The 15,338-nt window shown below is 39.5% G+C and overlaps 1 protein-coding gene across 1 annotated transcript in view; it reads right to left on the bottom strand.

Annotated features, from left to right (window-relative positions):
• Window positions 1-11,518, bottom strand: part of LOC134529564 (tubulin-specific chaperone D) — an 83,988-nt gene extending 72,470 nt beyond the window's left edge. Inside the window, exon 1 of the mRNA XM_063363785.1 lies at window positions 11,084-11,518. Coding sequence (XP_063219855.1) covers window positions 11,084-11,422 — 339 coding nt within the window. The 5' untranslated portion in view covers window positions 11,423-11,518. The remainder of the gene's footprint in view (window positions 1-11,083) is intronic.
• Window positions 11,519-15,338: the final 3,820 nt, after the last annotated feature.

Raw genomic sequence — 15,338 nt, 5'->3', positions numbered from 1 at the left:
CAACTTAAATGCAATAAACTACGCTACTTTTAAATGGGCTACAATGTAGTAAGCAGCAGGGCAGATGTATCATATGATTCATCATCTCTGGTGAAGTGTACTAAGTAACTATGGGCTCTTTGGACTCACATTCAGAAGTATCAGGGTTCAAATCCAAATACACCCTGATTTTAGTTTTCAATGGTTTCCCGAACTCACTAAAGCGATTTTCAGGTGTTTCCTTACTATAGGTTATGGCTGTTAACTTGTATGGTGTATGACCACCTCTAATGCCTCATAGACGAGATATAAAACTATACAACACAAAAAAATTAATAAAACATTTTCTTGCCAGACATACATAGGCAGCAACGAAAGACTAATGCAACAATACACCTATACATTGGTGTTAAAATAAATCACAAATTAGAATATCTACTATAATAATAAAAAAATAGTCAGTTGGATCCCTGTCTGTCTGCGTAGCGCGGAGGCGGAAAGGCCTTGAGCCGTAAAATTTGATAAATAGATTCTTCAGGAGGGGTCTGTCTGCACCATGAATTAATTCTTTCAAAATTGGATTTACTTTTTGAAATGTTTAGCAATTTTAGTCTTAATTATCTCAGCTTTTAATGATCTTCAAATAACAATAATGCTATTGTGAAACTTAGACGGTGCCAGTAAAATCAAATCTATTCCAAATTTATAATTTAATTCACAACATTTTTGTGAATTTTTAAACATTTTTTTTGAAAAACTTCCCCTTTGATTTTTTTTTTTATTATACATAGATTTGCTTTGGATTTATCAATTTTGTTGTAAATTTACAGGAAAGGACTTGCTATTCCAAAATTCCTTACAAAAGTATTGATTTAATCGGCAGCATATTGAATTTTTTCCCAGTATATTTAAAAAAAGATTCTTATCCAGCAGCATTTGCATATACTGCTAGTACATACTAAATAATTGAATATAGTCACCTGTTCAACAGATTTTTGAAACCTCATTTTGCAGTTTTAAGTATTTAGAATAGCACTTTAAAAAAATAAAATTTAAAAACTTTTAAGAATTTATAATTTTATAATTGCTATGCATTTATTTTTATGTTCTTACAAATATTTAAGTTGAATTTTCCAGGATTTTTTAAAAATATTCAAGGAGTTCAAAAGTAAAATTTCAAGGACCAAACTGTTAATACTGATATAGGTTAACAATATGTTACTCATTTAGTCATCAATATAATGTTCACAAAATATTTTTATAAAACCACTTTTATAAAGCAAAATACATAACAGAAGATCCTAGGAACATTTTTGAATGCTCAGAACTCTTCAGTAGCTACTGTTTACTTATTCTTCAAACATTATGTCTGACCGTAATTCAGGCAAAAATACCTGATTATGGGTATCATTAAGAGTTTTTAAATATGATGAACTACATGGAAGAAAATATTGTTCCCAAAATTGTAGATTGGTTTCAATAAGTTTTACACTCTTTACACATATACCATTCCTAAAATTGATTATCACAGATGAATATTCCCAGTTACAATTATGCTCGGTTGTAAGTGGCTTGTATAAAATAGATTAACTGATCCTAAATTTCCACAAGGAATTACCTTCAAAAATATTTTAGGCCAGTGTCTGAACCTGTATTTATGAATTACCTCATGACAGTGTTCACTAAACATTGCTTGATAGCGGGGAGAGCTATCGACATTGAAGTCATTAGAAACAATGAGGGGTGCTGAGATTAGAATAGAACACTGATGGAATGAATGGTGTGAAAACAGGAGTATCCCAAGTAAATCTGGATTCCCTTCGTGAGAGGCAAATGATTATCCATTATGGCCCTGGGAAAACTACAAAGACCAGATGATTGCAGGAGGTAAAAAGCATTGAAAAGGAACACACATAGATGGAAACATACTTAAAACTGCCATGTTGATAACCTTTCATACAATTAAATACTTTAAGAGGAGAAAGGAATTTGAAAAAGGAAATAAAACCTGTAACAAAATATACCAATTATGATGTTATTGCAAACATGTATTGCACTGCTACCCAGAGCACAAGCATAGCAGCTACGGAGGGCAGAGGCTACCCATCAAAGTCAAATTCTTTCAACTCTCTCATTAAATGAGGCAACCACAAGAGACAACCAAGAGATAAAATGATGTAGGTAGACAGGTGCCCACTCTGCTCATGCTTCTCAAAACAAAGCGCAGATTTTAATAACATTGTAGGCCCTTACTCTACATTACATATAAAACATTGCAATAATTAATAATTATGTTTCATGATCTGATTAAGTACTTGGTTAGGTTTCTTGATACCACGTAACTAACAGCTAATTATATGTTTAAGAGATATTTGTGAGTCAGCAATGTTTTCAATTATCAAGATTTACATTAGTTCATGTTTTAAACTAGTTCTCATAATTTGTTTATTTAATTTGGTAAATCCACTAAAAGTTATTTTTACCTTGTTTGCTGGTGAGATAAGTTTTCAGGAGTAGTCATGTATTTTTCCTTACTTATTTTTCTATTATTCTTCGTCTTATACCAATATGATGCCAGGCAACAGTAAATTACATAAGTGTTAAAAGTGGGACAAAGAGACAAAATGGTTGTTCCCTGCCAAGTACAGAAACTTAAGGACAAATATATCCAATGGATTATAAAGAGACAGAAAGGGTTAAATCCCTGATTACGTGTATGAAAAATTGTATTCCTCTGCATGATTGGCCGAGAGTATAAAGTGTGTTGAAAATTTGTATGTGATTGATTGGAACACATGACCAACTCGCGCCTTCTAGATGGAGGTGGGCGAGTGTCCATTCAGTAGTTCATTTGCTCATGGTGCCTTAAGGACGTGTCGGGCAGCAGTTCACCAAAAACTATTATGTAAACTTTAGAAGAGGCAAATTTAACATCTGTGGTTCTGACAAAGCTCTGATCCAAATCTTTTGAAATGTTTATTTAGAATTTTATTGACCACAGCCATCGATAAGCAACCTAGATGGTGTAATGGTAACATTTGTGTCACAAGGAAAACCATGAATAGCAAATCACCAAGGGACTCTTTTTCCAAACAGTATTATCATTTTAACTTTTACAAATCATGAGATGGTGAAATTGTACGTGAACAATGAACTTAGTTAATTGCTCTTGTAAAATTGTTGTGTCAGGTTGGTAAATGACCGCCATTGTGCTCTGTCGTACAACGAGAAAGTAAAACTACAAAATTCACTTGTAACTATTTATTCCGAATGAGCGTCATCAGTAAGAACACTAAAACAAAAGCAATCTAACAAAACTTTACAACCCACTAGCTGCAGCATCAGACAAAACGTAACTTTTAAGTGTCTTTTTCTGTAGGTGCAATTCAGATCACAGCTAGCTGGAGTAGGTCTTCAATTGTCACAACAAAGCAGTAAAAATATTTAAATCCCTTCCATTTTACAGTTATATTTTGTTGAAGGATTTTAATTATAAATATTGTTACAAAACGTAAGCAGGGCCGCAGCGCGCGCAAGTTTGGAGCTGGCTGGCGGCCCCGCACTGCCACTGACGTCACGTGGCCGCCGCTGACGTGACATATGATACGCGCGCCTGGTGGGTTACAAGGGTCGCCGCTTTCCCCCCCCCCCCCGCACTGCTTCGGCGCCGTTAACATGACACCTGGCAGCTGTGGGAATTCCGCCTGCGGTCACGCTAGCTCCCGACATCTTTCTCAATAAATCTGGTGCGGAATGACGCGACTGGCCCCAGCCGTGCTCGCGACTTATAGAAGTGGCGCCTGGGCCTATATAAGCCCAGGACGCCGGCCTCCGAGTAGTTGGGAGTGGAGTTGATCTGGGTGATAGTGCCGCGGGTGCAGCGGAGCTCCTGGGCGAGGAGTTCCTCGGCGAGCGAATTTCTCGGCGATAGTTGGGTGGCAAGAGTGCCGCGGGTGCGGCGAGTCCCGAGCGAAGTTCGGAGCGAAGCGTCGAGCGGATCCTCGGAGAAGGGAAGTGCGACGGCGGTGGCGGAGTCCCGCGATGGAGGTCCACGAGGGGTGCTGCGGCGAGAGTTGCGCCAGAGGTGCAGCCCCGCCAGGTGTGCAATGTGTAAAACCGAGTGACAGGGGAATAAACATTTTTAAGTGTAATTGATTACTAGGCATTTTTAGAAAATTATTTGTTAGTGATGTAAATATTGCCAATCAAAACTGTGTAGTAAAATCTTTAATTGGGCTATCCATTTACGAAGCCAATAGTTTTCCCACAACGAATTATTTCATTTTAATAATTCGTAACAACATTTTTTAAATTATTGCAGTGTAAACAAGTATACAATTTTCCACTTATTTATTCACCTAGGTAATTATCTACAATTCGACCACAATTTCAAAATGTGCTTTTGCTGGGAATTTGAGTATGTTATTAATGCCTGAAGCATATATTCAATAAAGCTGGCAAGTCATAAACTTTGGTTTAATGAAGGCACTACTTAACAGTAACCTGAAGATTGTTCTTTGAGTGGTTTTCGCAATGGGGAAGTGTGATTCAAGATGTAGTTTTAGTCATATGCCACTGCTGATTACACTGTATGTCATAAGAAAACTCAATAACAGACAAGAAATAAAAATATGCAAACATAAGACAAAAAAAATTACCTTGGATGAAAACTACGTCAATTGTTGTGCCTGAGGATGAGAACAGATCTCAGTTCCCGAAACATTGCAACTGTTGTATAAGGAAGCCTACTGTGTTCATCTGTGCTGTAATCATTGTGGTGTCCATAATATCTGTTATGTCACATGGCTGGGTTCACCTGTGGGTCTCTGTTGTTCATTTTAAGTGTTATCGTTGGGTTATTGCTTGTCATTGTGTTGTCTAAGGTCATTTTACGCTAGTAAAAATCATAAAATAACACACAACATATCACTTGGGGTGTGTGCCACAGCTAGATTTCAATCGTCAAACATCTTTCACATGTCAATTAAAGTTCAACATGTTAGTTTTGACAGTAAATATTTCAAAAATATCAACCTCAGCATTCAGACTTTGATATGTCGAGCTTTATACATTAGTCTTGGGATGTCACCATAGATGCCTCAGTCTCGATATCACCATGCAAAATTCCACCTAAAGATTAATTATTTAAGTCACAGTATATTTTATCTACTTTTTGTGGCAACAGATTTTAAAACACCAAACACCTATTTAATTTTTTCATTTAGTTAGTTAAGTACTCTAAAACAAGAAATAACAATAACTTTGAATGGCAACTGCATTTACACCTTTGACTAGGATACTCAAGTCATCTCACACTTTGTGTGGATGTCGATGTGGCATTTAAATATCGCCCCATGAAGTGTTGCCCTTGACATATCAAAACTAAATTCCAAAATAATACTGGAGCCAAGTTGAGCAAGCACAAAAGCACACCTGTCTACCTGCAGTGGTTTATCACTTATTTAATTAATTAGCTAAACAAAAGGCCGGAAGTCAAGGCTGCAAGTGCCCTCTACAATTCTTCACTGGGCACAGATCGGCTCGAGAAATGAAGAAAACAATGCTCTCAATTTCTAAAGTTAGTTTTGCAGGATGATAAAAATATACTAGCATTATAATGACTTTTGACTTTGGGAAAACATGACTTTTGAGAAATGAGCTAACAAAAAAAATTCTTTCAACATCAATAATTAATCATTTGTTATTTCCCTGCGGGGAATTGTGATTTTATCACCAGTTCTAGACGCATACCAGTCTAATTTCAAATGTACAAATTGTACATGGTGAACAAACAGTTATCACTAATATTATATGTTTTTGATCCATACTATTTCACAAATTTGATTGTATTCACTGGTTCATTGTGAAATTTCATTGGATTCTTTGTTCCATTATAAAATTTAATTGGATTCATTGTTTCATTATGAAATTAAATTGGAGTTATTGTTTCATTATGCAAGATTAAGTTTTTGTTTTTTACCATTTCTATTTACTTGATTAATCTATTCAAGTGGTTTAATTAAAGTTATTTAAGTTCAAACATTTGAGCGAGACTGTGAAATGGATAGGGTCATAGAAATTTCATATGGTATATTAATGTAAAGGAGAGCACTGGTAAGTGAGCGCAGGAATTGTGAATTTGTTGTTATTGCTAGTTTTTACTGTGCGAGTACTTGGGTGGGGTAGATTGGCTATGTAGAGATTGTATGAAAATTTGGCCTGTGTTTACTTTTTTTTTGTCTGAGGTTTCCAAATGAATTCAATCTGCATTATTTTCTGCTCATTGCAAAGAATTTGTATTTAACCTTCGAAAAAGTAAATATTGTTGTGCATTTGTTTTTCTAGGGAATGTTATTTAACATTGCTGTTATTTGTATGGTTTTCAACAAAACTGATTGATGATGTGTATATGAAATCATGTGGCTGCCCCATTTAACTGAATACAAAGGTTAGTTAGGTCAAGTGAGACACATTTCAAATATAGTTTTAACTTTATTGACTAAAGATGTGTTCCTTGGAACAGGTAAGAAGCATTTAAAATTGGTTAAAAGGGTGTTTCCAATATGAACTGAATTCTGAATACATTAAAAAGGCTACTCAGTAAAGAAAAACTGTACCATGGCCATACCACCAGGGTTCAACAAATTCCTGGAGAATAATTTCAGAACTTTATTAGGACTTTTCCATTAATTTTTCTTACGACTTTTTTTTCTATCACAAGGACTTTCTTGCATGTAATAGGATAAAATAAACACAATACATAATGGATCTAAGTTATCAGGAACATGAAAATTTTAATTTTTGAAAGCTGAAGCCTTTTCAGAGATAATTCCACATAATTTAAGTGGACAGTCTCCAGCAAAAGGCTACTGGAAATTAAACTTTCGTGACTTCCATCACCATTATTGTTCGGGACTTTTTCATGACTTTTGTGACCTAAAGAATGCCTGAACACTCAGACAGCACGCAGCACACTCTCATGGCGATACCATGCCAGGAAAAATTACTTGCTATGGTTTTAAAAATAATGTAAGAAAGAATTTGAATGTGCATTGCATAATCCGCATTTGGGCTCTACAGTTTAACTTAGGGCCGGTTTTATGACCCCCGGCTAAAATTTAACCGCAGGCTAGCTCTTATTTTGGTTTTATGACTCCCTGTTAAAGTCTACCTTCCAGTTAAAGTCCCGGCTAACCTAGCGGGTGGATGAACCGTCCGCTAGTTGCTTAACCGAAGGCTAAGAGACAGAAAATAAAATGGCGATGTATCAGGCGAGGTTAGTTGTTGATAGTGATGATGACTATTTGAGGAATTCTATTGAATATTTGCAGGATGCGATGGAATTATTTATTACTCAATATAAAATGCTTCGTCATATTCGTCAAATTTTTATTAAAAATTACATGAAAGTGTAGTCACACTTTTCGATTCTCGTCAAGTTGTATATTATTATTTGACTTTAATTGATCACGAAGTACATAAACGTATGCAATGTATATAAACTTAAATGTTCCTGCTTAAGAATATGTGTAAATTAGTGCATTTTATAATTGCAAAACGAGGGTTATTATTACCTATAAAATACGTGTTTTCGTGGAAGTTGTATCTGTGAATTTTTATTCGTAATACAGTGGACATATGCCGGGAATGAAATGCACTTCATATGACTTCAGACGTGGTTCTAATTCAATGAATACAATTGAATGTGAAAATAAATGTTACCCAATTATCCCTTCTCTATCTTACAAACCTTTAGGTACTTATTATCTACCTGCCACGCAAGTGCAAAACCAAAACAGCACTGGAATTACTCTGTTTCCCGTATCCAAGTTTATCCCTTGATCCTATCGGCATGACCCTTTATATGTTGGTCTTGTTTTACATTATACTTGCTGTTTTAATTTAGAATGTTGAAAAATCCTGTACATAACACAAAATACCTAACATATCACGATGCAAACAAATTATGTCAGGTCTTGTAAAAATGTATTTCTTTCGTATACATTTTACAATCATAATTATTTCCCCAGTAAATATGTCTAGGATCTCTCGACCTACTAAATTAAAACAGCAAGCATCCTATCCCACAAACTAATTCCATCAGGATCGGATTAATTTGGATACGTGATACGAAACTATTAGTACAAAAATGAAACCTACACCAGTGAAATGAAAATCGACAAGTGTTTTCCCGAAACAGGGTCTATATTATTTGATTATGAAAGAAATTTATGAAAGAAATAAGTGTTCTCTAGCAAAAATGTCTTATCCCTATTTATTTGTTTGTATAGAATTACTTTGTTAGTTTTGGCTTAATATATAACCTAACAAAATCGTGAGTTTAAATACAAGAGTAAAGATGAAAACACACGGTTTTGAATCTTAAATTGTAATTTTATGGTTTAATTCAAAGCAAGTTTAACGTCGAAGTAGTTTTTGTTTAATTTAATTACATATCTGTTACAAGATAAAGTTTGCGGCATATTTCTTTTCTGCAGCTGTAAACATTATGATTCACAATACAAACAAACAGCTGACTAACATTCTACCTGAAAAAAAAAAATGTCTTGCAACAAAAGTTACCAAATCCTGGTTTATTTCATTACCAACACACCCATTATTAACCACACGCTTCATCAGGTTCCGGTTAGCCAACCGCAGGCTAAGTGTGGGTCATACATAATACACCCCTCGTTCGTTAACCGGGGGCTAGCCTAACCTGAGGGCTAGCTAACCTGAAGATTTAGCCGGGGGTCATAAAACCGGCCCTTAATCAAATAGTCTTTTATATAGTTATTTTTCCCAAAAAAATATTCATTTGAGTAAAAAATTTGATTGGCAAAGCATAATTTTTTGGCTATTACATCTTTTCAGTAAGAATGTTTGGTAAGGTTACGTTACCTACATTTAAAGTACATACTTATCTAAAACACGAACCCATAAAGGTTTGTGTTTTGAAATATTTAATTGTGAAATGGTAATTTGTTTTGGCATAAATTTTAATGAAATTTAATTTTAATACATACAAGACTAACATTGTCAGAACATGATTGCCATAAAGCTAAGAAAGGTGTATTTTTACTGTTTTTACATGTTTTAGTGATTCATAGTAGTCTTTTATGTGCATTTAATTGGCTGCATTACATGAAAGGTGCAGTGTGTTTGAGATATTTGTTTAAGTATTTGTTTTCTTTCCTTAGATGAGAGATAAAATTTATTATGTAATGCAAAACATCTAATTTCCCTAGGTTTTTTTTAGTTTTCTGCATGTTAAATAGCAACAATGCAAAAGGTTACAAGAGGTTAGTTCAGCTACATTAAAAAAGTTTTAAAATTTACATTGCAATATCAAAATGATAATATTGAAGGGTAAATATGTATTGTACGGATTAGCACCAAAAAAAATTGTACAAATATGAAATAACTTTCATTATATGCTATCTTACGTCCTCTCTTCAGAACCGCCTGCGGAGATAAAAAATTCCAATTACTTTAGGAGATATCGAATTTTTTAATCTTCATTTTTTGGCGATTTTTTTTTAAAAAAAATTTAAAAATCCGAAAATACCTTTATTCTGTGCTCTTAAACTTCCTCTTTTCATTAAACCCGGCTGTGAGAAGAAATTCCAAATACTTTTGGAGATATCGAATTTTTTAATTTTCATCCTGTGAACTCGTGCGGCGATAACGGTTGCTTGTTTACAAGTATCATTTTTTTTTTTTTGCGATGTTCCCAAATGGAGAAACCTAAGATGCACATAAAGTTCTGCCATTCCCGATTACACCCGAACAATTCACCTTCGGCCAACCTCGGGTTTATTTATTAATATTTCTGTGTTTATTTTAATGTAGCTATACTAACCTAACTAACCATCCAAATGGTTTTAAAGTGTTTTAATGTAGCTAACCTATCCGACCACTTTTAATATTTCAATTCATTTTTCCTGCGCAAAAATAAATAAATCCCGAGGTTGGCCGAAGGTGAATATTCGGGTGTAATCGGGAATGGCAGAACTTTATGTGGATCTTAGGACTCTCACGTGAACGAATACATCATGTAAAAAGAAACTTACGTGAGTTTATTCTGTTCATCCTTTTTCCCGGTTTGTTAGGTCAGGTCAGCTACATTATAAATACTTTAAAACTAAACAACCAATAAAATTAATTTTATTATTTTTAATGTCTGTTCAGTTTCAAAGTATTTATAATGTAGCTGACCTGACCTAATCTACCTTTGTCCCATTTTGTTAGGTCAGGTCAGTTACATTATAAATACTTAAAACTATACAACATGTAAAATAAATTGATATAATTTTTAATTTCGGTTTATTTTGAAGTATTTATAATGTAACTAACCTTACCTAATGGAAAATTTCTGTTATTTAGACATTCACGCGCACACGGCAAAATATAAAATGGCGACGGTCAAATTAATACACACGTCTGGTATAGCAAAATAAGAACGGCCATATCTCCAAAAGTATTTGGAATTTTTTATCTCCGCAGGCGGTTCTGAAAATAGGACGTAAGATAGCATATAATGAAAGTTATTTCATATTTGTAAGATTTTTTTTGGCGCTAATCCGTACAATACATATTTACCTATTGAAGTAAACACAACAGTGATGAAATGTACGTTCTTACAGAAGAAGCATAGGAATATGGCTTTCTGGATTAGGAACAATTGCAAGCATGATTTGCACATTTAGAAAATTACATTGTGATCCACAAAATAATATAACTTCAGGATCATATTAAACACTACAATAGGTAAGAGCTGTACTATATAACACAACCCCATTTTTTTTCCATTAAGAAATTTAATTTGTGCAAAACCACCATATTCTTGTGCTTGTCCCTTAAGAATGTAGGCAGTAACATAACCAACCAGTCGGACTATTTGTAATGTAGCATACCTAACTCAACAGAACATATTCATATTATAGTAATTGACTAGCTAAACCTAACTAATTGTTTAAATGATAAATTAATCACAATGCCCTCTTAAAGAAAAATTTCTAATCATGCAAAAGCTATTTGGGATTTTTTTTAAAAAGTCTCACTTCGTAACAAGAAATTGGATGTAATTTTGTATTAATATTACCTCGTGTGACAAATATCTAACGACGCGTTTGTAACCCCTTACTTTCATCACAGTATGTAGGTACTTGAATGCTTCAATTCGAATTTTATTTGATCTAGGATTCATCACCACACTGACTAGTTTTGTCAACACCATTTCCAAATGACCATCAAGCAAATGAGGTTGTTCTTGAAATTGTGTTAAAATTTGCCAAAAATCTTCATAGGCCTTCTCCAATGTACAAATATCATCGGGAAATTGTTGCAAGTTTTCAACCATTTTAATTATCTTTTCAAGTTCCTCCGATACATTCCATTTCATCTTAAAAACTAGACCATCTTCTTCGCATTCAGAAGCCATTTTTCCTTCAATTTCTTAATTATTCCAACATTAACCAAGACGTCCCGCCATAACGAAAACAAATCAACTGAACCACCATAGATGAATGTACGAGTACGTATTTAAGCCATTAAAGTAGTGATAAAAGTATCCGCAGGAAATTTTTTTTTGTTGAAAAAAAAAACCATTTGACCAACAAACAGACAGGATTTTATAATTCTGTTAATTATAATTTTCATATAAAGAATTTTATTCAAGCTATACATATTTTACAGCTATGTCTTATCCAAGACTTGAAACTGGTTTTTTTTGTTTGTTTTTTTTGTCTACAGTGGAAAGCAGACAACCAAAACTTGTGGAAAAGAAATACTTAAAAATTAATTGGAGTACTACTCGACATGCTGTCGTACTAATCTACAACAGTCTGTCGGGATAGGGGGAAATTGGTTCTTCTGCTTTCGAAGAGAGAGGTTGTGTGACTACCTGATCTTTACAAGTAGGAGGAATTCGACGATCAAAGATTTCTTTAGTCGTAATTACCTTGTGTCTACTGTACCAGTGCCCATCGATTCGTTTTCGTCGCTCGGCCATGAAACACTTCAAGACCTATTCAACTGGGTAGAAGTCGTGGTAAGTGGCCCAATGGGCACAACACCTGAAACCACCGACCAACAGGTTAGTAAAACTTCTTCTCAAGACAATGATCATCATTCCTCGAACTCCAATGACTATATGAACTCCTTGGATCTACCTATAAAACCCTGTGTACCAATGGATGCTGAAAGTTTAACTCAAGGCCATATGCCACTATATTCACGAATAAGTCTTGGCCCATACATTGTGTTCCTTGAATCAAAAGACAAAAATATTGGAAATCTCCATCCCGTGTCTGTCGGTAAAAAACTGCATGGCATATCTAATGATATCGTACAAATTTCTCGTGCTGGCCCAAACCGAGTCAAACTAACCATGAAATCTGCTCAAACAGCTAACGACCTAGTGCAAGGGGACAAGTTAACCCAACATTATTTCACTGGATATATACCGCTCTCCCTGACTCAACGACAAGGACTCATCTATGGCGTACCTTTAGATCTAACGAACGAGGAAATCCACGCTGGTATAGAAACCCCATATGAACTGATTAAGGTAGAATGTGCCGTCGTCCGCGGTCTCGTGTTCGAGTCCGGGCGCGAGTTCTAGCGGGATGGCTGGTCTGACTAACGTCTTATGTTCCGGGAGGGCGCCAGGCTAGCTCGGTGTCTAACCAATGAGGGTTCGTGGTTCGTTGCCCCAGCGTGGTCCGCTAGAACCGTCGGCGGTCTTGCCTGGGAATTTACGTTAAAGAAGAATGCGTGGGATTGCCGTAGTAGCGACGTGCCTTTATTCAAGGGATTGACGTCACACCATACAATTACTGAGTACAGACATGCCCCTGAGGGCTACTTGTCCGTTGCGGGGTGCAGGCCGGTACATGTTCAATGTTTCGTGGCACTGGTTTCTCGGGTAACAGTATGCAGGCCAAGTACACTTGATGCAAGAGAGGCGCGCACAGATGACGTGGCGCAAAGTTACATTAACAAAGTACACTTAATGAAAATTAGGCGCGCACAGATGACGTGGCGCAAAGTTACGTTGACAAAGTACACTTAATGAATGTTAGGCGCGCACAGATGACGTGGCGCAAAGTTACGTTGACAAAGTACACTTAATGAAAATTAGGCGCGCACGGATGACGTGGTGCAAAGTTACGTTCACAAAGTACACTTAATGAAAATTAGGCGCGCACAAATGACGTGGCGCAAAGTTACGTTAACAAGTACACTTAATGAAAATTAGGCGCGCACAAATGACGTGGCGCAAAGTTACGTTAACAAAGTACACTTAATGAAAATTAGGCGCGCACAAATGACGTGGCACACAGAGTTTGTGGGTGACTGGAGTCGGCCAGTCCCGTAAGCGATTGTTTCTACGCTGGTGCCGTGCCCACTGGGGTGGTACACGCACCGCCACTAAACTTGGCGAAGTTTTCCTTGCAGGTTTGTGGTCAGCGCGAAGGCGCGTGGCCTTAAGAAAAGTTCTGTGGTTTGCGGGAGACGGCCCGTGCCGTATGCTGAAGAGCGACCCTGCGCACCAGGTGTGGTGCGGGACGTCTTTACGTTTACGCGGTCGGATTAGGTCCTGAACCGTAAAAAACGGACCGGGCACGCACGGAGAGGTGAATAGAAAAAGGTTTGGTTTATGCTAAATGACTATATTTACCGGACGTTACTTGCGATGAAGACAATGGTTGTGGTCTCTCCGTGGGACGTAGGTCCGTCCCGGTCCGCGAGTCGAGTAGAACTGCGGAACTGGCATGGCGTCCGGTGGCGCGTCGGCCCCTGCCGCGCCAAGCTTGACCTCATTACGTTAAAAACTAATTGACTGCGTCTGGAAGAGACTTTAAGGTCGCAAAATTCGTAATTAATTGTTTGAGGGGGAATGGGTGTGGTTCGTCTCTAGTCCACTCGGATTTAGTGTGCTTTATAATAATGATGTCTGGTTTGGCCGTTCGGCTCGGTGGCTCGCTCGACTCGGGTGGGCCACGGCCAGGGGTGCGTTCCGTTAGCGGGAGAGTATACTGGCGGGTGCAGGTCGGGCTTAGGGATGGTCGTCGGTCGGACGACGTCAAACGCCCCCCCCTCGAGAAGCCCGACCTTGCGCCGCTTATGGTCCCGCCACGTGGTAGCACCCCTAGCTCCGGCAGCCCTGTCCAGTTGCGGTTCGCGGCTCTGCAGCTGATAGGCCCCGCGTTCTGGAGCAGGTGTGCGCGCCCGTGGGTCGGCAGCTGGTAGGGTTGGCGCTCTGGACCTGCTGTGCACGCCACCCTGGCTGCCGCGGTGGTGGACCGGCCGGGGGCGGCGTCGTGGCGCCTGTGGTGGCCAGCGGCTGATAGGGTCAGCGCCCTGGATCTGATGTGCTCACCACCCCGGCTGCTGCTGTGGCAGGCGGGCCGAGGGGCGGCGTCGTGGTGCCTGTGGGGGCGGCGGCTGATAGGGCCAGCGTCCTGGTCCCAGGTTGTCCCACGTCGATTGTCCGGGTGCTGGCCTGTTGACGTTGTCCCTCGGCACCTGGTACGGCGTGGATGGGTACAGCCTCCTCTCCCGTTCCGGTGTGCCGGGCGGGTTTGGAGTAGAGGCCTCCTCGTCCTCGTCGTCCAGTTCCGTCACCATGGGGTGGTGTCGGCGTGGTCTTCTGCGGTTGTGCCCTAAGCACCTCCCCGGACTCGTTCTCGGGGGGTGACAGTGGTTCCGAGTGCGGCTGCGGTGTCTCGCAGCGAGCGGCGGTGCGGTGGTGGCCAGGGTGCCGGCCAGCAGGGGCGGCGGCGACCAAGGTCAGGCGGTTCTCGGCAGGCGGGCAGTAAGCGCGGGCGGCGCTCGGCACGGCCCGGCTCAGCCTTGCCGACATGCGGGCGTTTCGCGGCCCGTCGTGCCAGACGGATGACAGGTGTTATCGGCCGAGTGGCGGTCACGTGCGGTGGTGGGGCGGTCGGGCGTCCAGGTGCCGTGGCGTCGACCTGCATTGCGTCAGGCAGATGCAGGGAGCTCAGGCGACCCGGTAGCCGCGGTGATGTCACGGTGTTGTGGCGCGGCGCCTGTGGCGGCTTGAGCGCGCGTCGCCTCGGCGGCTGCTGTGGCAGGCTGACCGAGGGGCGGCGTCGTGGCGCCTCTGGCGGATTGAGCGCGCGTCGCCTCGGCGGCTGCTGTGGCAGGCTGTCCGAGGGGCGGCGTCGTGGCGCCTGTGGCGGCTTGAGCGCGCGTCGCCTCGGCGGCTGCTGTGGCAGGCTGACCGAGGGGCGGCGTCGTGGCGCCTCTGGCGGCTTGAGCGCGCGTCGCCTCGGCTGCTGCTGTGGCAGGCTGACCGAGGGGCGGCGTCGTGGCGCCTCTGGCGGCTTGAG

This window comes from Bacillus rossius, chromosome 2 (genome assembly GCF_032445375.1).
Source record: "Bacillus rossius redtenbacheri isolate Brsri chromosome 2, Brsri_v3, whole genome shotgun sequence".
Lineage (NCBI taxonomy): Eukaryota > Metazoa > Arthropoda > Insecta > Phasmatodea > Bacillidae > Bacillus > Bacillus rossius.
The sequence above is the reverse complement of the archived record's forward strand: the minus strand, read 5'-3'. Positions and strand labels throughout refer to the sequence as shown.